Below are 27663 nucleotides of genomic sequence, written 5' to 3'. Positions count from 1 at the left end.
TTTTGACGCAGCTTCCAACATGAAATCAATGCTAGGCTTTCACCAGCCATCAATTTCTCTAGACAGCCGAAAATCATACAGTGGTTCTGCGTATTATACAGATGTTTGATTTCCCATTGCTCAATATCATTTGTAGCCGAGACATATCCTCTACCCCCTCCCCTTAAAGCCTTTGTCATGAGTAAAATCCCGTTCTATCTCGATCCTATTCTCTTTTAAATCATCCAAACCCAAGTATACAGGCGAGGGCAAGACGGTAAAACAAGCGGTAAACAAACAAAATCAGTTGGCGGGATGGCGTCTAAAACCTGCCGTAGAGAAGGGCTCTACATGGGTTTCCCATTCGTATTTCGTTGCGCCTCCACTTCTTGGAGACTCTCTAGAACGACATCGTACAAGCGTCCAGACCTGATAGACTCGTAGACTTGCGTATTGTAAAGCCCTATGCTTGGCGTAGCACCATCCGGGGTTGCGGCCTCGGTCGAAGCTAGGTGCATTTCGTCCAGGAACGGAACGCCGAGATCCTTCCGAATGAAGCGATACATGCGCCGCGAGGCCTGGCCGATGTATGGCATCGCGTTAGGAGGGTCGTCATAATTCCGGCCCTCAATCTCTATGGTGCGCAGGTCAAGAGCTTGACACAGCGCCAGAAGATGCGCCGAGGCGATCTGAGACAGCACGTCCACGGCCTCAAGTGTGTACCGGGCCGACACTAGCGCCAGGGAGTTGAGAGCCTGGTTGCCCATCTCGGCCGTCTGGACGTGCGACCCGACAGGGTTGGCCAGGAAGCCCAGCTCGGAGGTTAGGGCGGCAACGACCACATCAAGCCCCTTAAACAGGAATGAGTTGTTAGAGTCGTCGGAGCATAAGTTGGGCGGCAGGCCCCAGCTGGTAGCTGGGTTGATCATCTCGGTGCACTGGGTAAAGAGCATGCGGCCGATACTCTGTAGGCCCTGGCGGAGCTTCTCGACAGCCGATGTGACGGCGCGTGCCTGAAAGTTGCCGCCGTGGAGCACGCGGCCCGTCTCTGTGTCGATCAGCGGGTTGTCTGTCACCGAGTTAAGCTCGACCGTTAGCTGGTCGTATGCCAAACTAAAGTCCTCCAGGACGGGGCCGATCCACTGGCTCGCCGTGCGCAGGGAGTATCGATCTTGTCGCAACGTCGCCACGTTCCGGCTGTCATGCCGGTTGAGTAGCTGTGACCCAGTCAGGAACGCCTTGATGTTCCGCGCGCTGTCCACCTGCCCAGGATGTGGGCGTACCCGCGCGATGAAGGGCTCAAAGCTCTCATCACTGCCCCGTAGCGCCTCCACACTCATAGCCGTCAGCACCTGCGACAACGCCGCTAGGTGGAGGGACTCGTGGGCCGCCAGAGCTGCCACCCCGGCTGACACGGCTGTGCCATTGACGATGGCGAGGCCTTCCTTGGCGTGCAGGCTGATGGGTTTTATGCCGGCTTCTGATAAGGCGACGTCGGCCCTCGTCACTCTTCTAGCCCCCTCAATGTCTCTTGGACCGCTAAAAGCCGTAGCGGACATCTTGCCTTGCATCAGGGCGCAGATCCACGCGAGTGAGCTGAGGTCCCCGGAGGCCGAAATGCTCCCACGAACGGGTATGCGCGGCACGATGTCCTTGTTCAACAGGCTCATCAGAGATTCCGCGATGTCGACCCGAATGCCCGATGCACCACCGGCTAGGGAGTTCAGGCGGATAAGCATGGAAGCCCTCGCCCACGACTCCGGCATGCAGGTAGCGGCGAGCGAGTCATTAAGCGGAAGCGAAATTTGGATCGACACACGTTGTTGTCTTTTTTGTCCATTCGACTTGCTGTTATTTTGACTTGAATGCCCGTTGCTCTCGCTTGGATGCCCGTTGCTCTCGCTTGGACGCCCATTGCTCTCGCTTGGACGCCCATTGCTGCCCAGGGCCAGCACCTGCTTGCCGTCCGCGATGATGCCGCACGTTAGGTGACTAATAAGGCTCTGCTGGACCCTCTCAACATCGTGGGACCTTGCGTCGGCGCTGCCGCCGAACCCCGTGTTGACGCCATAGATGACTTCGCCCTGGGCGATCCTCTCCGGGATGATTTTGCTGCATGCTTCGATGGCATCGATGGACGCTGAGGTAAGATCCACGTGTGCTAAGTGCCTCGAGACTGCCACCACATCGGCGATGGTCAGATCCCCTCCACTAACGGCCACCTCGCCCGACGACGAAGCATCACGCCACTGTGATAGGACTAAATCTGTGAACAGGCGTGCTGGAGTGGTCATGTTGATTCAGAAGGAGGCGCGTAGACAGAAAGTAAAGAACAAAGAACTGCTGTTCTATATCCTTCGCGATTGAAGACAGCGATCCGTGATTCTTATGAAAAGGGAATTATCTCTTAGTATAATAACCCGGTATCTACCTAGTGGAATTTAATACTTTTTTAGTAAGATATCATTTTTTCTCCTTTTTGACGAAGATTCTTCTTTTTGAGCTTGTACTAAGTTTCATTTCTATTTTGGTACAGAGAAATAGGATATAGGGCTAGATATTAGTAAGAAGAGACTTAACGTAAAAGCTTGGTTGAAATGGAATATCAGCTTTAGTATTATCTCTGTTTTATTTTCTCCTCTTTAGAATGGTAAAACTAGTTAAATGTAGTTATATTAGTAAGTATGAGTAAGTAACTAGTTAGTCCACTATTTCATTCATTGCACACTTGTAAGAAACACAATTGGTATGTAACCGCCATATCCGAGCGCTATAATAACGATTTACACAACTAGGGCACGAAAAAAAAAAAAAAAATTCATGGGTAATATAGATAACGTCCCGTGTTATGCAGCTGAGACGGAACGCATACGGCAGGGCCACTATGAATCCCGGTCCTCATGGATGGCCTTTTGTGACCATCCTTAACGCGCGAGCTCATGGAGTAGATCGGTTCAACTAGATATGGAAGGGAATCTCTACAAGCTACACTGGAGGTTCTCTAAGAAGGAAGAGGCATAGATTCGCAAAGAGAGAGACGGACGAAGAGGAGAAAGGAAGATAGAGAAACTATCTGACTACTGGATCAGTCACATGTGAGCTTAGCTATATTAGGCAGCCACGGTCTCAACATAATCCCTACTGGTTAGGCTATGGTCTTAAGTTCATCCTTCCCAGCGGCCTCTTCGGGATAATGCTATATACTGATAATCCCCCCTGACGTGCCACATGCAGATTCATCTGTACATGGGTTGTCGGAGGTATCGGGACTATTTATTTATTCGTCGACCGCGTGGACAGTCCGGGCCATTAAAGCCGTCTAGTAATAATCTGTAGGCTATCAAGAGATTGACAGACTACTCTTAGTTTATAGAGTGAATGTTAATATATAGGGCGTTAATATAGTAGTTGCATCCTAGAATTAGCCGTAATACACAGCATTGGCCCATTAGGGGCAAGTGCGGTATCTTTGCATTGGCCTATATAACCGGGTCATGGTTCCGGATATTCATGAACTGGGTGCAGAGCAAGTGGGGGAGGCTGACGAGGACAAAAACTGGGCCTCATGGGATTCATGTTCTTCTGTGATGCCTAAGTTTGATTGTGGCATGCAGCGTCAAGGGTAGGCTGGCACTTTGTAGGATGTGGATGTGGATGTGGATGTGGAGGGAGGTAAGATCAAAGGCGAGTAAGGTGCATTGGCAGAGAGATAGCTTAGATTGCTTTGCAGCATGACGCGCAATCACTCGCATTGGGGTGGAGTAAGAGCACTGACACGAAATCACACAGTGCGGCTTTGGGCTGGATCACTCTGAATACTAGTGGTTCTGCTCCTATACAAGTGCTATTATATCTTAAACAGCGAGAGTGAACTGGATGTCAATTCAAGCGACATCTACGGGTAAATTGAAGGGAAACTGCATGGGACTGAAAGGGGCAGGGATCGGTGGTAGCTAAAGTGGAATAAGGGGGTAGCAATGAGAGCAAGATAGAGGGGGCCAAAAGGGCGATAAATTGGAAACCGTCATTGGATGAGACTGGTGAGTTTGCGCGAATCATACTACATTGTGCATACGGGCCGTATACGATCCCGGTACTTTTGTCTGAGCCAAAAATCTCCGAAACCGTTCCTAACCGATCGCAGTACTCCGGACTCCGGACTTAAGCTATGGCCGTGGCGCTGTATTCCTAGCTGTATAGTTGTGGAGCTTAAATGTATAGTGTCGGCAAGATCCGTCGGACGCCCTACTCGTGCTGATTCCGGATTGCTTGGTGTATAGTGATTACCTCCAGGGCTATATCTGAAGTATCGTTCACTGTCCATTGACAGCTTCGCCATCTCAAACATAGATTTTGAGGGAGATAATCAGAAACCTATCCACATAATCTATCCAACATATTAAAAGGAGACCCATCCGAGAGAGAAGAACCAGGCTTTTTTGCTCCGGGGACTCGTGGAGTGCTGTAATTCTCTGCTGGGGCAAAAGAGACAAGGGGAAGCCATATACAATAGTACGCCGAGATAACGAAGTTGAGCTGAAGGTCGCTAATCTCACGAAGATCCCCCACCAACAACTTTGTCTCGAAGTCGGGGGTGGTCCCAGGAGGGGTAAAATCGGTACGCCAGCGCATTAGCGCCTATATGGAATGTCACATCATGTTTAAGCTGCAGCTCCGGAGTTTTTAATTGAATGAAAGTAAGCACTAAGCAAGTATGAAATACGTCGCGGGTTCCTTAGGTTATTTCCGGCCAGGCTAAAGAATCAATCCTCAGCCAAAGAGAGTTCATGATAAAAACTAGATTAGCTGTCTCCTATGCCCAATTTTTGTTGGAGCTTTCAAAAAAAAAAAAAGATTGTTTACTTCTCATCTCTCTACGCATCCCATGTCACTAGAGCTCGATTCCAGCAAATCTTCAGATGTTCAGTCATCTTCTAACCTGCCAAACGTGAGCGAATTATCTCCATGCGACGATTGGACAAAAGCCACCAGCCCCAGAGAAAGGAAGAGGGTGCAAAACCGAGTTGCCCAGAGACGATATCGTTAGTTTTTCTGCATTTTAGTGTTAGCCTTATTAACGATTAATCAAAGGTCATCGCATGAATGCACGTATTGAAGAGCTCCAAGCAAAGGTAGCCGTATACGCGGAGAAAGCAGATTCACAGGCGAACACGACCGACAATCATTTGGCCAGCGAGTCTGTACAAGCGTCACATACTGCCGAGGAGGACCATTTCCCCTTCAAGCTCAATCAATATTCACAAGCCCATACGGAAGTGCCTCAGCAGCTTTTGAAACCACAATCTCCAACCGGCCAGATGTCAGATGAAATATTGAGCAACGAAGGAATTTTTGGCCATGAACAGATCTTAATGAGTATGTTTATCCCAAAACTCGGGTAAAAAAACAAGCCATGCTCAGATATTTCCATTAGATTGCCCATCAAGAGAAAGAATGCCATCGCAAGAACTTATCATTCGGGATCTATTTGAGCTTCAAGCGCAATTCTCCAACAAACTGAAACATCTTCAACAGGATGGATCGAATTTCATCCAACAACATGACGAAGGAAACGGAATGGCAAGAGGTATCTCATGTTTGTTGTGTTGTTTTTGACCATACTAATATCATCCTAGCACTTTCTGAGATGGCCCACGATGCGGCGTTGGGTTATCAGCAAGTGATAGCCCCGAAGTTCAATGAACCTGTAGACTTTGGCTCTTGGAGGTCTAATCAAGAACCAAGGATGCTGTGTGAATCCACAATGGGCTCTGAAGCTCAGAAAACCACACCCACAAGTTCGCATATCAGAGACAGCGGAGCGTTGAAACCTTCACTTCCGGGACACCGGGATTCCATGGATGAACGTCTCGACTATCTTCTGGAGCGCGTGGAGGACGCTGGATTTGAGAACTTTGATTCCATGGTGACAGCATACTATAGCTCGACCTTTCCTGAGTCTTCGCCACTGTCTATTGAACAATCATTGAGCCGTGAACGGCGGCTGTCTCGAGTCCTCTGGGAGATATTCCGATCCTCCACTCAATGGGCCGTCAGGGAGCGAGAAGGCTTTAATGAAGAGATCACGAAGATTTGCGAGTCGCTCCTCATAACGGAGAGCTGCAGTGCTCATAGTGGGCTTGTATGTAAGCTTAGACCTCTTATTCTCGATTCGCCGAATGGACCCGCGGATGCCACATCACAGCGTATCATTCAAATGAAGAGAATTGTGACAAATGAGGTAAGTGTATGGGAAATCTATCCAAGTTGCAAAACAAAGCGTTGATTCAAAATCCTAGCATCCCAAGTTCTGGGCATTTATCGTGGGCTTGGCATCGGCGAACCCGACCTTGCGCCCAAGGGATCGCTCGAACCTTGCCCTAGCAGTCATGTTGTTGTTGAATTTGGCAGGTCATATTCCAAGGGAGCAGCTAATTCGAGCTGTCATCTCTTGTCTGTGAACTTAAATTGACGAATAAGGGTCGATCTGCTGAAAGATTTCTAAGAATGCCATACAGCACTTCCCTAAAACGTCTTTCTCACATCTCGACTTGTCAATTTAACCACTTATATAACTGCAAAGCCTAATATATGAAATTGATATCCAAAATTTAACAATCATTCTGGTAGTACCAAGCCATCAAGTTCCACATCCAGGTCAGTATCGTTGATTTTCAGCTTCTCAGATGGGAGTAGGACGTAAAGCATTCGTGACCATTGATCCTTGCTAGGATTTATCCAGCCATGAATCGTGCCTCGCTGAATACTGACATCCCCAACATTCAGTCGTTTTGTTGGGCCATCCCAATTCTCTAGAACAAGGTCTATCTCGCCAGCCAGAACAACCCCATAATCGAGACTGATTGTTCGGTGCATCGGCGACCTTTGACCCGGACCCAGATCCACAATTCGGCATATTGAACCACCTTTATTAACCAGGGGAATGTTTTGAGGTGATTCAAAGTAGTGCTTTAGGTCCTTACCTCCGCTCAGATCAACGGGAAAGCCTTGCGTGTGATAGTGAACGTGCAATCCCGCCCTCTCAATATTACCCGGTGGAACAATTGGGATGATGTCCTCGAAGTTTTCATCATAGAAAATAGCTTTGCCATTCACATCATGGGTTGTAATATATCGCTTTAATGGCCGGAGGTTTGAAGAGCTCCCATCATCGTATTGTTGTACAAGTGCACAAGATTTCGTGGGAAGGTTCAACTGAGAGACTACTTGGTCATAGGCATCCCGGGCGGTTTGAACGATGTGCAAAATCTCTTCCTCACTACTAGTGTATGCCGGTGCAAACATCAAATGGTCACCAAACTCGCCATCCACAGAGCCTGAGCCAGGATAAAGTGAGACCCCACGTCGGAAGCTCTCCATTTGCATCTTGCTTGAAAATCCGACTGATGCCGAAAATGGCTTTTTCGTGTGGCGCGACTGGACAAACTCAAGAGCCCAGAACAATCCGCGGCCACGAATATCTCCAACGTACTCGCAATCGGCGAACTGTTCTTTGAGCATAGCACCTAACAACTTACCGAGATGCGCACAGCGATCAACTTGAACGATCCGTGTCAGTGTTTAAGCCATACACGTGAGGCATAAAGGATCAGGAATGAATGAACTTACTAAGGTTATCTCGTTGAATAATAGTTTGAACAGAGGTAGCGATGGCGCACGAGAGGGGGTGGGCCTGGTATGTTTGCCCGTGATTGAAGGCTTTCGAAGATCCGCCGCGGAATCCATCACACACACGCTTGTGCGCAATAATGGCTGCGATGGGTGCATATCCACCACCCAGACCCTTCCCAAGTGTGACAATATCAGGAATCACGTTTTCCTGTTCAAACGCAAACTTGGTACCCGTACGACCAGCTCCACACATGATTTCGTCGAGAATCAGGAGAATACCGTACTTATCGCAGACGGCCTTGACGGCTATGAAGTAGCCTGCCGGGGCGGTAACGCAGCCACTTGTCGCACCGACGACGGTCTCTGCAACGAATGCCACCACTGTGTGTGGACCGAGTCGCAGGAACTCACCCTCCAGCTCACTGGCAAGGCGAGCAACAAACCCTGCTTCCGTCTCACCAGGTGCCATATATTGGTATGCATAAGCGGGACTAACATGGCTGACTCGATCTCCCAAGATAATTGGAAGGTAAGGTCGACGACGAGCTACATGGGAGCTAAGAGACAGAGATCCAATAGTATTGCCGTGAAATGCCTGTGCCCTGGCAACGAAATTGACGCGCTCTGGCTCTCCTTTCTCGACAAAATAGTGTCGAGCCAACTTGATGGCTACATCATTGGCCTCACTACCTAGAAGACAGGGTTGAATCGTCAGAAATCTTTTTTCATCCCGATTTGGGTGTCATTTTGGACACAAGAGAAGCATATTTGCCCACTTACCACTGCCCACAATAAACATTTTCTGGAAATCCCAGGGATTTCCACCGAGGAAAGATTTTGCAAGACCCTCCGCAGCGGTCGTAGTGTATGACAATGGATGGGCGTATGTGATTTTGCGCATTTGCGCCACTGCAGCAGCAATCACCTCCTCGTTTCCCTGTCCAATACAAGCAACTGCAGCCCCACCGCATGCATCAAGAATTTGATGACCATCCCCCATTGTAATCATATGACCATCGGAGCGTTCCATTAACTTAAGCGGATGCTCGAAGGACCTATGGAAGAGGAAAGTGGTCTCATCCGTGGGGTTCGGGGATACTGCATTCTTCTTGGCTGCAACTTCAAACTCGGTTTTAAGGGGATCACCATTTGAATAAGACAAAGACGGACCTTCAATGGAGATCAGGGAGGTAGTCATGATGCTTGCTTTAATCGAAAGTAAAGGGAAATTTGTACTGGGAGATGAGAGGGCAAATTGGCTTGGGAGGTCCATACATCGGCTCTTAAATAATAGGACTGAATAGTGTGGTGGGGATCCCCGCCCTCTATTACAATTAAGATGACCATCCTATGTCATGCTTCGTTCTGAGACTGTAAGGATGGATGTCATACCAGTACGATAGTATTTGATCCCTACGGGTACCTTCAATCCTTTCTCTATAATTTGACATGCTGAAGTGCCATCCTAACATGGGAGAGAGGAATTAATGAGATAGCTTCAAAATTAGTCATAAATTCATTGTAGTGTTTCAGGAATAAATCTCAGGGTAAGTCAAGGCTCGCGTGGGAACTAGACGCTAGCTATAAGGGGTTAAGCCGACTTACTGTTCTGGCCGTTTGATATGAGTAATTCGATAAAAACTTTACATCAGGTAATTATTAAGACGATAAATCACACTACTAGCTGAAATGAATGAAATGCGTCTATGCAGTTCTTAGTAGTAGATCTTTCGTCTCTCGGAAGAGACCTCAACACCTTCCGGGGTTCCACTATTTAGATATCTCTTAATCATGGAGCCCTAGAAATATCTATTCCCTCCCATTTCTCTTTCAAATTCTTCCTTCTTGGTACTAAGTAACGCTGAAAAAATGAACGAAAAGCACGAATATTCAAATATAAAGCCTCTGGACTTTGGGGCAACTGCAGTCCCCGAAGTTGATTCAGGAAAAGTCACCCTGAATATCCGGGAGGTTGAGGATGAGCCTGGTGGCACTCCCTCGCCTGAAGAATTCTCTATAATTTCACCATTTCCAGGCTCTATGGAGCAACCAGTTTCCGGGGTGGAGGTTGTTGAACAACTTGAGTGTTACGATGTAGTTGTCGCTGGCGTAAGCTTTACTCCCATCAAATTTGATTGAATAAGTGAGGTGACCATGACCAAAAGGCCGGGCCTGCTGGCCTCTTGCTCGCTTCTCTTCTGGCACGCTACGGATTCACCGAAAAAACCTCTCTCTTATGCATTGACCCTCGATTACATGTACGATCCGCGGGGCACGCAGATGGACTTCATGCTCGCTCTTTAGAGATGTTCAAAGTACTGGGACTTTACGAAGAGCTTATGAAAGTATCTACTGAAGTCGGCGAGAGAGCCCGTTGGGCAGAGGTTCCTTCCTCCTGCCAGGAGCCTGAATCTCTTCCCGCGTCCACGCCAAACAACTCCAGGATGAAACGTGTTATGCGGCAAAGGCTCGCTATTGCACCCAACGCACGGATGAAGCAGCTCTTAAGTATTCAACAGGGTCAGATTGAGCGGATCTTGGAGGAAGATCTCAAAAGCAATGCCCCGGAAGCACTTTGTCGCGGGCCCCATGTTATCGAATCATGTATAGACGAGACTGTTCCAAGTCACCCGGTACTGATCACTATCGGGGATGATTCAGGAACCCAAACGACCTCCCGGAAGATCAGGTGCAAATATCTTGTCGGTGCAGACGGTGCCCACTCAACGGTCCGGAAAAACTTCTATATCGCCATGGAAGGTGACTCAACTGATCATGTCTGGGGCGTCATTGACTTTGTCGCCGATACTGACTTTCCTGACATTAGGAGACTCACAACAGTACAGAATAATTCTGGTATGGCGATGATCATTCCACGAGAGAGGAATACTGACGGAGAATGGCTTACCCGATTCTACGTGGATATGAATGACATCGAGTTGAAAAGCCAACAATCTTCATACACGACGCACGGAGTAGGCCATCCAGATGCTAAAAGCGTTTTCATTATCAACCAGAACAGAAAGTCGAGCATCAAGGATGATTGTATTTATCAACGCCTAGCCGAAATATTTGCTCCTTTCCAAATGACGCTCAAAAAAGGCACGGAGACCGACTGGTCCACTGCATACGCAATTGGGCAACGTGTCGCATCTGATTTCGCAAAGGCAGACTCCAACGGCATTCCTAGAGTTTTCTTAGTAGGAGATGGTAAGTCTGGATCTCGAGTATCACATTGAGGGAACTTCAGGAAACTGACCAGTGACTATTTTTTCGAGCAGCATGCCACACACACAGCCCCAAACTCGGCCAGGGCATGAATGTCAGCATGGCGGACTCATTCAATCTAGCCTGGAAGCTCACGCATGCCGTGTTTGGAACCGCTGCTAATTCTACCAGCTTGCTCCAAAGCTACGTCTCAGAGCGCCGGCTTATCGCTCAGCAACTGGTTGAGCTTGATCGTCGATGGTACAGCATGCAATGGGCGGATAGCGAAAGGAAGAAGCAGCCTGGCTACCAAGAAGAATGCACTAAGCTTTACCAGGACATCTCGGGGTTCACTAGCGGCTGTGGAATTGAGTATGCCGAGTCTGTCGTGGTGGTCAAACCAGCGCAGACGTCTGCTGATAACACATCAAACTTCATCTTTGGCACAGTCGAGAATGATGGGGGCTTCATCCCAACAGCGGCATGATCAAGCCAGGCAAGCGGCTCGTGAACATACGCATGCTGCGTCTTGCAGATGGTTGTCAATGGGATATCCATGACAGCTTGGCTCCCGATGCTGGTAGCTTTAAAGTGGTCATATTATGCGGGCGCGATATCCTTAGCCCGGCGAGTGACTCTGCCAAAGCTATTCAGATTGTCCTCGAGCGAGTTGTTCCCAAATTCTCCATAGCCCTGTTGAAGACTTCTGTGGTCACTCCTGAGATGGTTCACGCGCCTACTGGACCTTCAGAGCAGCTCTTTGAAATGTCGGAATATGATCTTTGGGGGCTGCTTCCCAGTTGTACGAAGCGAGATGCAGAAATGACTACCTACGCTCTTTCTGATACGGGGTATAATACTTACGGCATCGATCCCAATATGGGAGCCGTGGCTGTTGTCCGACCGGATGGAATTGTCGGGACTGTCATACCTCTGGATTCTCGGGTCATTGAGGCTCAACTGAAATACTTCCTTGAGGCCATATTTGTTGCAAAATAACGCAGTGTTTACTAGCAGCAGATACAATCACATTTGTCGAAGAGATAGATTTACCATTTAAGGATACATTTTAAGGCCCTCTTTAACTCAATATTTAGCAGTGTATATCCGAATGTATATAGCCCACTTGAGACTGATGTTCACGCTGGACGATTTGATTTATGTGTGGCTAGTGAGCCCTTTTGAAATAGGTACAATGATTCGTGTTTTATATCCATCTCCAGTTCCAAAAACTGTACACTGATAGTATAAACAACCAAGACCAACTCAAAGAAAGAATGGGAGGGGTTCCTCGAGTCCATGCCATCTTCTTCAACCATTGACAGCTCTTAGTCTTGCTTGTTACCAACCTTTCCCACGTGACGCAGCCCTAGAGAGCTCACTAGGAAGACTAATATCATTCCAGCAAATATAGTCCAATACGCAGCACGATATCCCTCTAGAAGCTGACTGCCCGTTTGAGAAGATGCGCCATCATCATGAGCAGTGACAGAGGCAGCAATGACGGCAGTGACAGCCAGTCCAACAGAGTTACCCAACTGGGAGATAGTATTGAAGACACTCCCAGCAAGAGCCATTGAGTCATCAGGGAATGCCCGAGAGATTATCAGACTAGACACAGTCCATAGCACTAGGCCAATGATAAGTCAGCATCTGCGTTGGTCGTATTAGAGACACAAATTGAGGAAATTACTCACCATCGCCGTTGATTGGACTTAAAGTCATAGCAATAAAAGCTGCAGCCCAATATGTCCAGCTGGGGGAAGCGACCGCCATTAAGATAGGTGAAATGGCTGTCATCAGTGCACTCACCCCCAGCAGCAGGTTCACATTCACCTTTGACACCAAATGGGCAGTAACTATGTTGGTGGCCACGCCAACTACAGCCATGGGCAAGAAGCGAATGGAAGCTTGAAGTGCCGAGATATCCTGGACGTCCTGAAAGAATAGGGTTGATATATACTGGAAAGAGTTGAACCCGGCCCATGTGAAGAACATGGCCACGCAGATGAAAAGAAACGGCAGATTTCGCCATAAAGCGTTTGGAATCAAGGCTGGCCTGTTGTGCTTTACCTGCCATTTGACCCAAAGCGAGAAGATAGGGAGGAGTGATATAGAGATGATGAGCAGCACGATATATTGAGGCTCAGACATGTTCCTGTAGGTATATGTGATCATCCTATAGAATGTCAGCAAAGTCTGGATAAGGAATCAAATACAAGAACTAAGAATGACTCACGCAAGTACATAGGATAGGAGACCAAATGCCAAAGCCAGAATTGATACGCCAATCCAATCGATACTGTATGCAAGCTTATGCCATGTAGCCCGGCATAGCTTCATCGAATCAGGGTCCGCTGGGAGGATCAAGGCGGACCCGACAAACAATACGGCATCGATAATGGCGGTGATATAAAATCCCCACCGCCAGCCTATGGTGTTGGTGAAAACACCACCGAGAATTAGACCTAACGCATAGCCCAGTGGCTGTCCCATCCCCGTCGCTGCAAAGGCAATATTCCTCTTACGTCCAGGCGGAAAGGATGCCGTCACTAGCGACATGGATGTCGGGAGACACATAGCCACAAAGGGTCCTAGTATAGCACGGAAAATGATGAACTGGTTACCAGTGCGGGCCAGTCCACATGCAAGAATCAGAGGACACGAGAAGCCGCTCCCGATCAGCCACATTCTCTTAGAGCCAACCACATCCGCAACGGAGCCGAATGCTAGCAAGGTGCACCCTGCAGATAAAGCATATACCGACGCCGGCCAGAAGATCAGATCGCGGTGGAGGTTGATGTCGGTCGAGATACGAGGAAGTGCGGTGGTCAAAATCCCAGTTCCTGAGACACTGATGAAAGTGACACCAGTTATTATGGTGATAATCCAGAATGACTCCAAGGCCGACTTGTCATCCTTCTCCGACGACTCAGATAGAACTTTCCCATCTAGCTTTGGCGAGTCCCTTTCGTTTTCCAAAACTACCTTGTCGCGTGTTTCATCGCATGATTCCGCCAATGCCGGCACTTCTGAGGTCAGTGTCGTCACGGTTGTCATGGCTATGAAAGCTGCTTGGCGTGAAGGATATGAAAGAAACCGTATTCAAGGGATCCCGTGAGAGCAACCTGGTCACCCAGCTTCCCAAATAGGACAGACAGAATTAGAGAATAGAAAGTACTACCAAACCACACAAATTCGAGGTTGCATTCGTAGACACCTGGCCACGCGCGTCCTCTTATTACTTAATAAGCGGGAATTACCATTTTCGTCCTAGCGATATGCAATCCCTGTACAACTTCATCGTAACCTTGTAAGCCCCTATCTTCGCAGCCATCCCACCAATCAGAAATGACTCAAATGAGCGAAGCCAGCGTATCTCGCAAGTTGCTTATCGTATAGGGATTGCTCTTATTTCATCAAATCAAACCAAATTGACAAATTACTAAGTTAACTATGTGGAGATCACACTAATCACTAAGCTCATCATCCGTCAACCAGGACCCGCCTGTCCCGAAGCCACAAATCGAAGGGGAATTAGTCAATTAGGCATTTCTGACTAACAATATAATGACTAAACTGAGCACTCACATTTAAAAGTGGATGCTCTATCCTGGTAATGGCTAATTTTGATCTGGGGAATACGAGGGAATGTGACAGTCAGGGTAACGTGTGCCTCTGTGCTTAGTACGCAACATCACTTATCACCAGCAAGTTTCTTAATACGAGTGCATAGTTAATGCTATTTTTGATGTCATACTAATTATTTTAACACACTATGTAGCACAGGCGGGCAATTTTCCATATGTTTAGGTCTCAGTCTCACTAAGTGCTATAAAAGCCAAAACATCCTGCGCTAATCAGCCTCTACTCTTGGATACAAACAAAAAGAAAAGACAATCCAACTTTTAGTCGCTACAATTTCTATCTAGTGACCATGGCTGAGATCTACTCAGTGGCAGACCTTGTTAAACAACATGCGGACACTCGGGGGGAACAAATAGCCTTTTCCGCACCGGCAGGTCACAATGTCACCTATGCTGAACTTGCCACCCGGACAGGCCAAATAGCAGTCAACCTGGTGGGCGCAGGGGTCACTCGGGGAAGCAAGGTGGCCGTTATCCTTGGGAGCTGCATTGAAGCGATTGAGAGTATTTTCGCCATCACGCGTGCTGCTGCGGTCGGCGTCCCTCTGGATCCGCGCGCATCCCAGGCAGAACTAACCAGGATTTTGGAGAACAGCGAGGCCCATGTTGTCATTACCGACAGTCTCCATCTTAGCAGGGTGTCTGCTGCGATTTCCGCTAGGAAGGCAAAGATCAACACGAAAATCGTGGTTGTCGTGGTCAATAAAGAACCTTCCTTGGCAGATCCAAAAGAGAGTGTGGAGGTAGAAGGGTTCACTGTTGAACGGTACGAGGACTGGTCAATGCGTACTTTGAATCCTCCTTCGGAAAAACAGAAGCCACTCGACGACTTGAGTCTGGATGAGCCAGCTTGGTTACATTACACCACAGGTACCACCGGATATCCCAAGGGGGTCTTGTCCTGTCAGCGTGCGTGGATGTGGTCCGCTGTGAATAGTTATATACCTTCACTTGGACTTTCGTCTACCGACAAGATATTTTGGCCGCTGCCCTTATTCCATGCCTTCGGTCATTCTTTATGTATCATTGGTACGCTGGCTGCCGGTGCGAGCACCCATTTGGTTGGTGATGAACCTCTGCTTGACAGTCTTCGACAGCGCCGAGAGACAACCATCATTGCAGGCGCACCTACCTCATTCCGCGAGCTCACACAGCATTCTGCCCAGGAAGCTTTAGCTTTCATCAGACCTCGAGCATGCGTAAATGCTGGGGCAGCTGCACCTATGGGACTCAGTACCCAGGTTGAGAAAATTCTCGGAATCCCTTTGATTAATCACTATGGATGCACTGAGTGTGGTCTCATCGCCACAACCAGTCCAGGAGATAATTACCCTGAAGGATCTTGCGGACCAGTCGTCAAGGGCATTGATGTCCAAGTCCGAGGTTTGACCACAAATGGTCAGCTATCAGCTGAGGTTATGGACGGGGATGAGGGTGAGATCTGTGTCCGCACCCCAAGCTTCATGCTCGGATACAATGACGACAATGTACCTTTATCCAACACTGAAGATGGCTGGTATCGCACCGGTGACCTAGGGCGTCTCACGGAGACCGGGCCGGATGCAGGACAGAGGACTTTGACCGTTACTGGTCGACTCAAGGAGCTAATAATCCGAGGTGGTGAGAACATCCATCCAGGCGAAGTGGAGCGGGCCATCAGCGCGGCTTCTGGAGTTGCTGATGTCGTCGTTACTGGGCTCCCACATGATGGTAAGTATTTCACGGCTCACCCTAAACTACCTTTGATTGTGCTGTATCACTTACATTAAGAAAGTACTTGGAGAAGTGCCTGCTGCCTTCATTGTGGCCGAGCCTCATGTCGAATTAGATATGACGAAGCTGCTTCAGACTTGCCGAGCCGTTTTGCCAGATTATAAAGTGCCTGTCTCATTCTACACTATCGAAGCTATCCCCGTCACAGCATCAGGGAAGCCTAAGCGAATCGCTGTGCTGGATTTATTGCACACTGGTACGGCTTGTCGTCTGCTCGCTGCCCCCTTGCTGAACAGAGACACAATTGGACCACTTGTGTTAGCGGAATGCATTGCTGTCTGTGGCAGTGGTATCAGGTCTGAAAATATTGACCCTGAAGAATCTTTCATGCGTCTTGGCTTGAATTCAATGAAAAGTGTGGTTCTCCGGGATCGACTTTCGTCTCTTACTGGGTTGGATTTGCCTATAACCTGTGAGCACTTGAATACCTCACCTTGTTTTCACTGTTAGAAAACCAAACGACAATGCTAATTCGATCTGCAAAGTTGCATTTGACAATCCTACTCCGGCTGCGGCAAGCCAGTACTTCTATGATAGACTCTTCGGAAGTCAACAACAGGATGACGCAGCTGCGTCACAAGCACCAAATGAAGCCGATGGCCGGGATCCAATCGCCATTATTTCCATGGATTGCCGTTACCCCGGGGATATCTCATCTGCCGATGATCTATGGCGTGCCGTATCAGACGGTCTCGATTTGACATCTGACTTCCCTACCAACCGAGACTGGGATATCGATGCATTGTACGACCCTGATCCTGATAATTCTGGGACTTGTGTTGCACGCCGTGGTGGCTTTCTTCATGACATGGCCGATTTCGATGCGGAGTTCTTTGGAATGTCACCTCGTGAAGCCCTTGCAACTGATCCGCAACAGAGGCTCCTTCTCGAGACTACATACTCGCTTATCGAACGAGCTGGAATTGCCCCATCCTCTCTTCGCGGTACATTAACCAGTGTTTTTATTGGTATGATTTACGCCGACTATGCCAGTCGTTTTAACCATGGAAAAGGAGAAGGACATGAACACGAAGCCCACCTCGACATCGGCTCATCTCCCAGTGTTGCGGCCGGTCGTATCTCGTATACGTTCGATTTGAAAGGCCCATCCATGGCCGTCGATGCAGCATGCTCTTCGTCACTAAGTGCAATTCATCTGGCTGTTGCTTCCTTGCAGACAGGTGAGAGCACGCTGGCTATAGCCGGAGGCGCAACTATCATGTCTACACCTCGCCAGTTTATTGCTTTCAGTAGACAGCGCGGTCTGTCAACGGATGGTCGCTGTCGGCCATACTCAGCCGATGCAAACGGTACTGGATGGTCTGAGGGTGTGGGTCTCGTCCTTCTAGAACGACTATCAGATGCGCGACGCAATGGGCACACTGTGCACAGCATCATCCGTGGCTCAGCCGTTAACTCAGATGGCAGCTCATTTGGTCTCACTGTCCCAAGCGGGCAAGCTCAGCAAGAGGTTATCAAACAGACACTTCGACGTGCCGCACTTTCACCTGCCGACGTGGATGTTCTTGACGGCCATGGGACTGCGACCATGCTCGGTGACCCAATTGAAATGCGCGCTGTACTTGAAGTCTACGGAGATAAGGCCAGGTCCACACCACTGCTGGTGGGCTCCGTGAAGTCCAATATTGGTCATACGCAGGCAGCAGCAGGTATTGCCAGTGTGATTAAGATGGTCAAGTCTATGGAGCATGGTATTGCACCTGCTTCCCTGAATGTATCTCAACCAACTCCTCATGTCGACTGGACAAGCGGTGCAGTTGAACTACTTACCGAAGCTAAAAAGTGGCCATCGACCCCTGATGACCGCCCACGCCGGGCCGCCGTCTCTTCTTTTGGCATCAGTGGCACGAACGCACATGTCATTTTGGAACATGTACATTCCAAGAAGCAGCATGAAGAGGATTGTTTCAGAGAGAAATCTGGAAATGTGTATCCTTGGCTCTTATCCGGGGCAGATGAAAAGGCGTTGCAGGCATATGCTCGCAATATGGCGACTTTGTGTAATACCGAGGACGCTCTTTATGTCGCCTTCTCCCTTGCTGTCACACGCTCACCCCTCTCACATAGAGCCGCTGTGACAGCTACATCTGCTGAGGACTTACACGAAGCATTAATGGCTGTTGCGGAGGGTCGGCTTCATCCGGGCGTTTCCACTGGTATGGTAAAAGCTAGTAAATCCGGGCGTTCCCAGTCCCAATCTCGACTCGCTTTCCTCTTCTCTGGGCAGGGTAGCCAGCGAATTGGTATGGGTCAGAAGCTGTGTGCTCGCTTTCCTCGGTTTGACGCAGCATTCCGCGAAGCATGCAAAGAATTAGACCAGCGGCTGGATCGCCCATTATCCGAGGTTATCGACTCTTCATTTGAGGGCAACCCGTGCAACGGCATGCGCCTTTTGGATCGTGCTGATTTCGCTCAAGCTGCGGTTTTTGCCTTTGAAGTCGCCATGTACCGCTTACTGGAATCGTTCGGTATTCGACCTGATTATGTCGCAGGTCATTCTCTCGGCGAGATAGCTGCGGCTCACGCTGTCGGTTATCTCTCGCTCGCCGATGCTGCCATGTTGGTCACTACACGAGGCTTTTTGATGGCAGGTTTGCCCGAAGGAGGAGCGATGGCTACTATCTCAGCTACTGAGAAGGAAGTGAATGGGGTGATCCGCTATATGAATCTAGAAGCTACCACTACAGTTGCTGCTATCAACACACCCGACTCTGTCGTGGTCTCTGGCCCCACCGAGTCAGCTCTTTCTATCAAGGGTCTTTTCGCTGCGCAGGGACGATCTACCACCCGGCTTAGAGTGAGCCATGCCTTCCACTCCCCCATGATGGCGCCCACTCTAGATTCTCTACGTGCAGCGATCTCTCATATCTCCCCATTGCCAGACAACAGTAGCTCCAAAATCCCACTGGTCTCTACATTGACGGGTAAGCTGATAGAAGCCAGAGAGTTGACTTCTGAGCACTGGATCCAGCACGTCATTTCCCCCGTCCGCTTTTCAGATGCTCTTCACACCCTCTCCAGCGACGCAGGTGTCACTACATTTGTTGAGATTGGCCCGTCGGCTCCACTTTCAATCTATGTTCCCGATGCAATTGCTACGTCGCAACGCAAGCAAAATGAGGTTGACGTCTTACTCAAGTCACTTGGTCAGCTGTGGGTTCGCGGGATTCAGCCTTCTGCGGGAACATCTGGACAGGAATGGAAACCCGTCTTCGACGGAAGTGGCGCCCGTAAAACCGATTTGCCTGTCTACCCCTTCCAGCGACGTACGTATTGGCTCAAGGCCCCTTCGCCCGCACCTAGAAGCAACTTAGGATCTGGACACCAATCCTCGAAGCCTGCCCCGCCCGCATCTCCTGCATCTTCCGCAACTTCCGCATCCCCTAAGTGCGCTTCTCTCGAATCGTCTGAGACAAAAAATAGACCGTCTCGCCCGGAAACGCCTGCCACCGAGGTGAGTGTGGGGATTTGCTGGGAGGACCAGCTCAGTCAAGTCCCCGCTGCAAAGCGCCGTCCCATGCTTTTGGAGCTGGTGCAAGATGAGGTATCCATTATACTTGGCTATCCCGATCGCCATTCAGTGCCGCCATCAGCATGGAGCACCTCTTTCGCGGGCCTTGGCTGTGATTCGTACATGGGGATCATGCTTCGTAGTCGACTCGCGCAGCTAGTTGCTGTCCAGCTACCCATTGATCTGATCTTCAATGAGACCACATCAACCGTGCAGTCTTTGATTGATTACTTATTTAGTCATATAGTTCTGTGAAGTATATATATTATAGTGAGGATCCCGGTCCTCTATTACATCGTACATGATCATACTATATCACGTACTGTCCAAGTCGCTGCCAGTATAAGCCTGACCAAGCATTTGGTGATTAAGCAGGGTTTCTTGCCAATGGAGACTTAGATTTTATTCCAATGGCAATTGATGCTTGATGGCTTTGAGAGAGTCTCATATGCACAGACTTCGAAGCTTGTACAGTGAAGATGCAAACGACACTCATCCCGAAAGATGGCTGTATGGGGATTTCTTAGCGAAGCAAAAGAACAACATAAAAAACAAAAACATACAACAGTGAGGATTCGCTGGTGGTCACCCACCCAACTACTAACTCACCGGCGTGTGGCTTAAGTACGGCTGAGCGGACGGGAAGCCCTGTTTTCCACACCCTATGGTCGTATGTATCCGGTTCTTCGTGAGAGAGAAATATATTGAAATAGTTCCAATTATGTTGGGTTCGTAATTCGGTGGTATCCCCGGGGTCATGGATCTGACGATCTAACCTTCCAAGATTGGTTAGACCAGTCCTGAGGCTCTAAGGCACCCATGTCTGTGCGGTGTTTAATTTCTGCCGGAGCGGTGTAGAGCCGAGCTAAAGAAACCTTATCACACCCCTTATTCCTCTATCTCATATACCAATTCGAGGTAGAACTCTTACCATCCAGCCTTTTGTCCATAAGGCTATCTTATACACCCTAGGACAACCAGATAGACAATAGAGATGGGCGGTCCCCATAGTAAAGGATGTTTGCAGTGTATAAGGCGCAAGGTCAAGGTTAGTGCTGATATGTTGCAGTACCCTGTCATTTCTAACCTGTCACCCGTTTTTTTCCTGCAAGAGACAACTTTTAAAAAATAATACAAGTAACATAAACTAAAGCATAAATAGTGCGATCAAACTCGTCCGGAATGTCGGCGGTGTATCGACTGGGGTTCAGCATGTCCAGGTTATAATCGTGTCCACAAATTCAGGGACCAGACGCGACATATCACGCGAAAACACGGTCAACCAACAATGGACGAAGCCTTTGCTCCAAATTTGATCCACCAGGCGATTAATATACAAACGCAGGAATCATTTGAAATATGGCTGGACTACCATTTTCCAAGTTACCTCGCTTCCTTCAATTCCCGTGTGGAGGTGAATTGGATGAACTTTATACGAAGCAAGTGGTCCACATTTCCGCAGGCACTAATCTGGGCAGTCCGTGCCTTGACTTCCTTACGAATGGGAGCGGCGCGAGGCAATAAGGAAATCATAGCTTGCGCTCGTCATATGTATGGGCGGGGTATAAAGCATCTAGCTGCACTCCTACATACACGAGCCGCACTGGCAGATGAGACACTTGCAGCTGCGATTTTGCTAGGCGGATATGAGGTCCTAGATGGCAGTAGTGATCGCTCGTGGATCGTTCATTCGCATGGCATCCGCCACCTGTTCTGCGCCCGTGGGCCTTCGGCACATACACATGGAATAGGTCGGACTCTTCTCCTTTCTTGGCGGCCTTACCTAGTTGCGGATGCCTTTATCCACGCGGAGCCCTGTTTCCTAGGTGGTTTCGAGTGGGCGTGCGCATCAACGACTCCAGAGATTTCCAGGGCAAAAGACCAGTGGCAGAAATCTAGTATCCTAGGCCAGACGATGGACTATGCATTTAATGAAGTCGCCAAATGCCCTGGCTACTATGCAATGACAAAATATTTTACAACGTCGGACAAAAATGTCGATCCATCCATGATCAACGCCCTGGTGGGTTGTATTCTCAAATCAAGAGAAAGTCTTGTTCACCTTCAGGGCATGCTCATGGAAACAAATCCCCCAGCATCCTTTGTTGGGGTGATTCCACCGACGTACGCAACAACCCTGGTACAGGGAACTCGGCATGGAATCAATTCTGCCGTCGCACTGCTCGATCAGTTAATGACGTTGCTTAAGTCTTGCCTAGATAGGGGGACCAAACCTATTCTGGTGCCAGACTTTGACGATAAGTCACAGGAAGACCAATGGCGTCTTTTTGCGGGACTTCAAGCTCCCAACACCAAAACGGATCAACCGCCTCTTTCTCGAGATTCAGAAGACCCGAGTTTAGCTATCTATGCTATCGGGAACCAACTGGATAAATTTTCTTTAACGATGGGCATGGGTAGTTTATCACCAGATGCATGTGGTTGCCCACAATTCTCAGCGCGTATCTGACGGGACATTATTTCATCCCTTTATCCTGCCGTCTCTTTGGACTTAATCTAGTCTCGATCGACCTCACTTCATAAGTACGGCATAAGTACCACATGGATAACCAAGCCACTGGAGCAAATAGTAAAGGAATATCACCAAAAGCACTTCGTGTTATACGGTAGAAACCTTCAGACACGACACTGAGGTCCACATAATGTTTCCGGAAAGCAAGCACAGCCGATCAGCATGCGACACTTTTCAGTCCCGTATGGATGTTAACTCCTAACATGTTTGATTACAGTGCGATCCACAGAAGCACTATATGTACATGGTAAAGGCACTCGATAAACTCGAGCTACAGCACAGGACTGGTGAGTATAGGTGTAGGTGATGTATCGGTCATAATGTATTTATATTTACGGAGAAGTCTAATATGTGAAGATATAACGGGCATCCACAAGGCAAATAGGATGGTGCATATCCTCTATGTGTCCAAGAAACAAGAAGTACTCGACAGAAGTCAACGATAGATCCTGACGATGACCTAGCTACTCTCTTAATGATCTCATATAGATAAAGGGACAAAGAAACAAAGGCTTCAAAGTCTCAAATGCGGGGAAGAGAGCTCTGTCAACCTGCATCTGTATTCATCACGTTAGAAGTCTAATCTCTCCTATTTTTCCCATACTCGTCATAGAAGTAGTATTCATTCCATCAGCGCATGCCTATCAAGGGCAGCTGCCGTGGACTCCTTCGGGAGCGCAATTACAGGACTGCCGCTCTCCTTGTTTGCTTGAACACACGTCAATTGCTTGGCAGTCTCGAAGCTGTAGTGTGGACCTCGGTACTCGGTCCTCCCACGGACGAAGCCGAACCACCACAATGCAGTCAATGTCATCAAACCGACAGTGATGACGCTTGTATAATTCATGTTTCCAACGGTGGCAGGCATTACGAATGGGAAGCAGAAAAATATCACAGTGACTATGATATACACCAACGAGACGATATTCACCACCATTCCCAGGGTCTTGCCCATATAGAAGGGCCCAGGGACTATGTTCCGACGGCCAGTCAACACATGGGGGAGGATAGCACCCAAGTAAGATAGAGTGCTCAGCACGATAAAGGACGAGATGAGGGCCTGGAAGGCTGTTGTGCTGCCGACGTAAATGCAGCCGATGCAGGTAACTAGAGCACTCATAGCGACGGTGGCACGGACGGGAGTGTCTAACGTAGGGTGGACCTGCGCAAAATAGTTCGAGAAAGGGGTTGCGTTGTCCCGGGCTAAACTCCACCACATCCGTCCGCCAGTCACAAACGTGCCGACTAGGGTTGGGAAGGTAGCTAGGAAGAGCACAGCGATGAGTCCAATGGCACCTGCGGTGGATCCTGTAGCTTGTCGGTAGATTTCAGCAGTAGGAAAGTAGCCCACGTTGGTATTGAAGACCATATCGATATCCTGGATCGAATAGAAAAGGGCAATCAGATAAACGAAGGAGGTAGTGAAGGCTGTCAACATTTGTATCATGATACCCTGGGGGACTTTGATTTGTGGCTTAGGAACTAAAATAACAATGGTAGTTAGAATCTCATTATCATCATTGGAAAGGTGGGACGAGATATGCGGCACTCGACACATTCAACATACCCTCTTCAGATAAGTGACTGATACAATCAGGAACCCCCACGGCGAAGGCAGCGTTAAGTAGCCCCGTGATAAAACACAACCCATCGGACCAGCCGCCAGTCATATTATAGTATTGCGTCCAGACCTGCGAAGAGCTCGCATGTTTCTTTGGCATCGCGGCGAGGACCACCACGGTTGCAAAGAGCCCGGTCATTGATAAGACCAGCGCGATTCGATTAATCAAAGGGATAAATCGATTCCCTAGGCATACTATTGCACAGCATGTCCAATTGACAATTTGGAAGACAATAAACACCTGCCAGGACTGCCAAGTGACGTCAGAATGCCGAAGCAAATACATGGCCACCGCTTCATTGCCTAGCATGGAACTCATCGACGAGGCCGAGAGGAGCCAGGCGCAGGCATTAAGGTAACCTGTAAAGAATCCGGCGGTGCGGCCATACTTCCCACTTAATACTGTGGACCAGTAATATACTCCGCCTGCGGAGGGCATAGAAGATGCCAATTCGGCTAGCGAGGCCGAGATCGCCGTATAGAAGACGCTCACGAGTATCAAGCCATAGAGAAGAGCCATCGGGCCTCCATTCATGAGTGCAGTCACAATTGTGCCGCCGGTTGCGGCCCATGAACTAATACATTCTCAAAAGTTAGTTAAGGGCACGGACGGTGGAAAAGTTCAAATCACTGACTTGGCAATCACAATCCCCAAGCTTGTCACACTCCAAAGCCCGAAATTCCGCACCAGTTCCTGTTTATGGCCCAGAGCAGCCTCCAGGCGCACTGTGTCTATCTCCGTGCTGTTCCTGGCCCTAGTCTCGCCGACCTGGGCAGTTTGCTTCTCGGCGACCATGGTGTATCATCTGTCAAATGATATAAGTTGAAGTCAACAAGAAGCGCAACAAGGACTAGTCGAGAACATAAGATAGGGATCGAGAGAGAGAGGCAAGAAAAACAGCAAGACATGAAGCCCCGCTAGTGTTCCGGAAATTTAATGCAAAAGCTTCCCTATTCGTCGAAGGCGGGTGGATACATACAAGACAATGATCGTGAGGTGCGATAATAACAATGCAATCCCAGACCATTAAACTCTTCGCCCCCATTCGAGCTGGGGCATGGTCTCAACTCAGTCGAAATTAACGAGCCACAGGGGCCCAATCTAAAACCAGTGAGAACCCCACTGTGGTGACAGACCCATTTATTAGCATTCCATGACGACGGTCGGGCTAAGGGTTTGGTTGGGGGTTGGAATAATAATAATGGCCTGATAGCCTCGATCTTCGGAGAGAGCGTGTGAAGAAAGCAAGTAAGCACGTTGACATGTGCTAAAATTCTCCGAATGAACCAACAACTCTGCAGGAATAGTAGTCCATCGAAGAAGAGAAATGGCCCCCATTTATCGAAAATGCCAAGAAACAAGGGATCAACGATGGGCTCGGGCCTTCCTTGTATGGGGCACTCCGGCCGTCCCGATCTCGGGAGGTCCGGCTCACGGCCCGCTCAGTCAATCCATACCGGTAGACCATGGCGAGAGTAGGGATAGTAGTACGGAGTACATTGGAGATAGAGCAATAATGTGTATGTAGATTTCAATGGGAGCAAGGTGGACAAGGGAAAGAAGAGGATAGAGAGAAGCATCTAACTTTTATTTTAATAACCTTGTTCGGTCACCATTGGTGGCCTGAGGGATTAGGCTACCAAATAAAAGTTAAAGTCCACCAAAAGACAAGAGACCATCACAGACATGCTGTGCAGTGTCAATTGCTCCTCAAAGTCCCTTCAAAGCCCATCTATAACTCTCATTTCTCCTATAATCGTCTTCATTAATCCTCCCATACCAGATCTCTGGGGATTGTTTCTCCTAGATCGGGGCACTAATAGCTCACGCACAAGCTTAGATCGATTCCACGAAATTTTATTATGGCCCCCTGTCAATAGTCCTTTTTCTAAACTCAGATCCGCCCGACCGAATCTATCGATCCTTCGAGCTGAAAGAAAATTATGCCGGCAATTCCGAGCCCAATTCCACTTCTGAGTGTCAACAATATCCTCAACTCTCATATTCCCCAAGTCTCCTCTAGCAGGCTTGATGTTTACTCCGATGTTTACTCCTGTGACCTTGTAAGGTACATTGTCTTCACGAGGAGGGCGACCATTTCCCTGTCAGAATGGGGAACGTATCGCCCACACCCCACCAACTCCTGGTAGAAGCCGTGATCTTTTGGAGTATTGGGGTGGTACTCTACATTGGCCGAATGTATGTGTGAACTATCTGTATCTTGGACCTTGAAGAGAATTGAAATAGATACTAACTTTATAAACAGAGCCTCCCGGTTAATGTCAAATATATCAATCCAGGGGATATCATGTACGTAGAATTCCTTCCTTTCGCTTGAGCCATAACTCACCTGCTCAATCGCACATTCCAGGGGACGATTATGTGATGACGGCAACATTTGTAAGTCCCCTGCTTTGGCCCAATTCGTGACTCTCGACTGACTAAGGATCTGATCCCGATAGTTAATGTATACATCCTTGTTGATCTTGATTCAAATCTCTGCAAGATACGCGACAAACCTGATGGAGCCGAGCGACTACGATGAGGTACTCTCTGACCCCCAACAAGTTCACGACCGTATCCTCGGGAGCAAAATTGTTATTGCGCTGGAACAATGTATGCTCTTTGTAACCTGGGGGGTAAAAGTCTGCCTGTTGATACTCTACTGGAGAATCACCAAGAACTTGCCCTCCAACCTATATGTCAAGATTCTCGCCGTTTATGTGGCACTTGGTTTTGTCGTGATTATGGTGACCTACTACGCCGTGTACTGCCGACCCTTCTCACAATATTGGGCCTTACCAGTTACGAATTTGCAATGTGCCACGTACCAACACTATTCAATCACACAGGCAGTTTTCAATATTTCATCAGACGCCTTTGTGTTTGCCATTCCGATACCGCTTATCGTCAAGGCGAGGCTTCCACTACGCCGGAAGATGCTGCTACTCTGCGTGATGAGCCTGGGTCTGTTCACGATAATTGCCGCCATCCTGAATAAATATTTTAACTTTGCCTCCCCCTTTACCACCGTGTACCAGATTTGGTATATACGTGAGGCTAGCACCGCTATCTTTGTCGCCAATATGATGTGCTGGTGGCCGCTCCTTCGGAAGCTGTTCGGTGTTAGAGCCTTCCAGTACCACAGCACCCCTGGACGGCCATCCCGGAGCACCGGTAACAAAGAAATCAATCCCTACTCGAAGGCCGCTAGCTCGCAGTCCCGCGCATCCTTCTCGTTAACACGCCCTTTTCATCTCTCTCGACCCAGTTTCCGCAGCTCAGCAAAAGGTACTATGCTCACTGGACACTGCAATGCAGGACACTCTAGTCAAGATGCGATAAATCTGCCTACGGGTGGAATCATGGAAGATCCGGATCGCGTGGATAATATTCCGCTCCAAGTTTGGGGCAAGGGTAACGAACGAGGAACCGATGTTGAAAACATCACGACCCAGCAATCCATCGCAAAGTTTGAACAACAGGATCATGGGGCAGGAGTTCCTCTTGATGATCGGATTTACTGTACTCAGGAGTTTGACATCCGCTCTGACACCAGGAGCGGACACTCGCCTTCATGACATGGGTATAAAATTATATATAAATCTTTGACCTGTACAACCTACCCCAAGTCAATATATAGATGCCTGTACAGTCTAATCATCTCTCACCTGTAACATGATATATACGAACATAGGGCACAGAAAATAAGGCTTCCCGTCCGCTCAGCCGTAGTAA

The 27663-nt window shown here is 48.7% G+C and overlaps 9 protein-coding genes across 9 annotated transcripts; 5 read left to right on the top strand and 4 right to left on the bottom strand.

Moving 5' to 3' along the window:
* Positions 1-326: 326 nt before the first annotated feature.
* Positions 327-2273, bottom strand: N7487_009624 (aromatic amino acid ammonia-lyase; the record flags this gene model as incomplete). The annotated part of the gene is made up of 1 exon (XM_056877354.1): positions 327-2273. The coding sequence occupies one exon, from the start codon at positions 2271-2273 to the stop codon at positions 327-329; it is 1947 nt and encodes a 648-aa protein (XP_056725934.1).
* Positions 2274-5078: 2805 nt separating this feature from the next.
* Positions 5079-6440, top strand: N7487_009623 (uncharacterized protein; the record flags this gene model as incomplete). Its single annotated transcript, XM_056877353.1, has 3 exons — positions 5079-5355; positions 5616-6220; positions 6279-6440. 3 exons carry the CDS (start codon positions 5079-5081, stop codon positions 6438-6440), a joined length of 1044 nt encoding a protein of 347 aa, XP_056725933.1.
* A 157-nt stretch (positions 6441-6597) lies between these two features.
* On the bottom strand, positions 6598-8809 carry N7487_009622 (aminotransferase class 3; the record flags this gene model as incomplete). Its single annotated transcript, XM_056877352.1, has 3 exons — positions 6598-7538; positions 7609-8301; positions 8392-8809. 3 exons carry the CDS (start codon positions 8807-8809, stop codon positions 6598-6600), a joined length of 2052 nt encoding a protein of 683 aa, XP_056725932.1.
* A 671-nt stretch (positions 8810-9480) lies between these two features.
* Positions 9481-11817, top strand: N7487_009621 (aminotransferase class 3; the record flags this gene model as incomplete). Its single annotated transcript, XM_056877351.1, has 4 exons — positions 9481-9720; positions 9777-10825; positions 10909-11229; positions 11298-11817. The coding sequence occupies 4 exons, from the start codon at positions 9481-9483 to the stop codon at positions 11815-11817; spliced, it is 2130 nt and encodes a 709-aa protein (XP_056725931.1).
* Positions 11818-12146: 329 nt separating this feature from the next.
* On the bottom strand, positions 12147-13878 carry N7487_009620 (Major facilitator superfamily domain general substrate transporter; the record flags this gene model as incomplete). The annotated part of the gene is made up of 3 exons (XM_056877350.1): positions 12147-12448; positions 12516-12997; positions 13058-13878. 3 exons carry the CDS (start codon positions 13876-13878, stop codon positions 12147-12149), a joined length of 1605 nt encoding a protein of 534 aa, XP_056725930.1.
* An 877-nt stretch (positions 13879-14755) lies between these two features.
* On the top strand, positions 14756-20025 carry N7487_009619 (type I polyketide synthase; the record flags this gene model as incomplete). Its single annotated transcript, XM_056877349.1, has 3 exons — positions 14756-16175; positions 16240-16650; positions 16724-20025. The coding sequence occupies 3 exons, from the start codon at positions 14756-14758 to the stop codon at positions 20023-20025; spliced, it is 5133 nt and encodes a 1710-aa protein (XP_056725929.1).
* Positions 20026-21058: 1033 nt separating this feature from the next.
* Positions 21059-22240, top strand: N7487_009618 (uncharacterized protein; the record flags this gene model as incomplete). The annotated part of the gene is made up of 1 exon (XM_056877348.1): positions 21059-22240. One exon carries the CDS (start codon positions 21059-21061, stop codon positions 22238-22240), a length of 1182 nt encoding a protein of 393 aa, XP_056725928.1.
* A 685-nt stretch (positions 22241-22925) lies between these two features.
* Positions 22926-24720, bottom strand: N7487_009617 (uncharacterized protein; the record flags this gene model as incomplete). Its single annotated transcript, XM_056877347.1, has 3 exons — positions 22926-23785; positions 23871-24499; positions 24560-24720. 3 exons carry the CDS (start codon positions 24718-24720, stop codon positions 22926-22928), a joined length of 1650 nt encoding a protein of 549 aa, XP_056725927.1.
* A 1315-nt stretch (positions 24721-26035) lies between these two features.
* Positions 26036-27506, top strand: N7487_009616 (uncharacterized protein; the record flags this gene model as incomplete). The annotated part of the gene is made up of 4 exons (XM_056877346.1): positions 26036-26124; positions 26192-26235; positions 26297-26325; positions 26388-27506. The coding sequence occupies 4 exons, from the start codon at positions 26036-26038 to the stop codon at positions 27504-27506; spliced, it is 1281 nt and encodes a 426-aa protein (XP_056725926.1).
* Between the last annotated feature and the right edge of the window lie 157 nt (positions 27507-27663).

This window comes from Penicillium crustosum, assembly GCF_028827405.1.
Source record: "Penicillium crustosum strain IBT 35664 chromosome Unknown utg000004l_segment0_segment0, whole genome shotgun sequence".
In the NCBI taxonomy this organism is placed as follows: domain Eukaryota; kingdom Fungi; phylum Ascomycota; class Eurotiomycetes; order Eurotiales; family Aspergillaceae; genus Penicillium; species Penicillium crustosum.
Note: the sequence above shows the minus strand (reverse complement) of the source record. Positions and strands in the feature narration are given on the sequence as shown.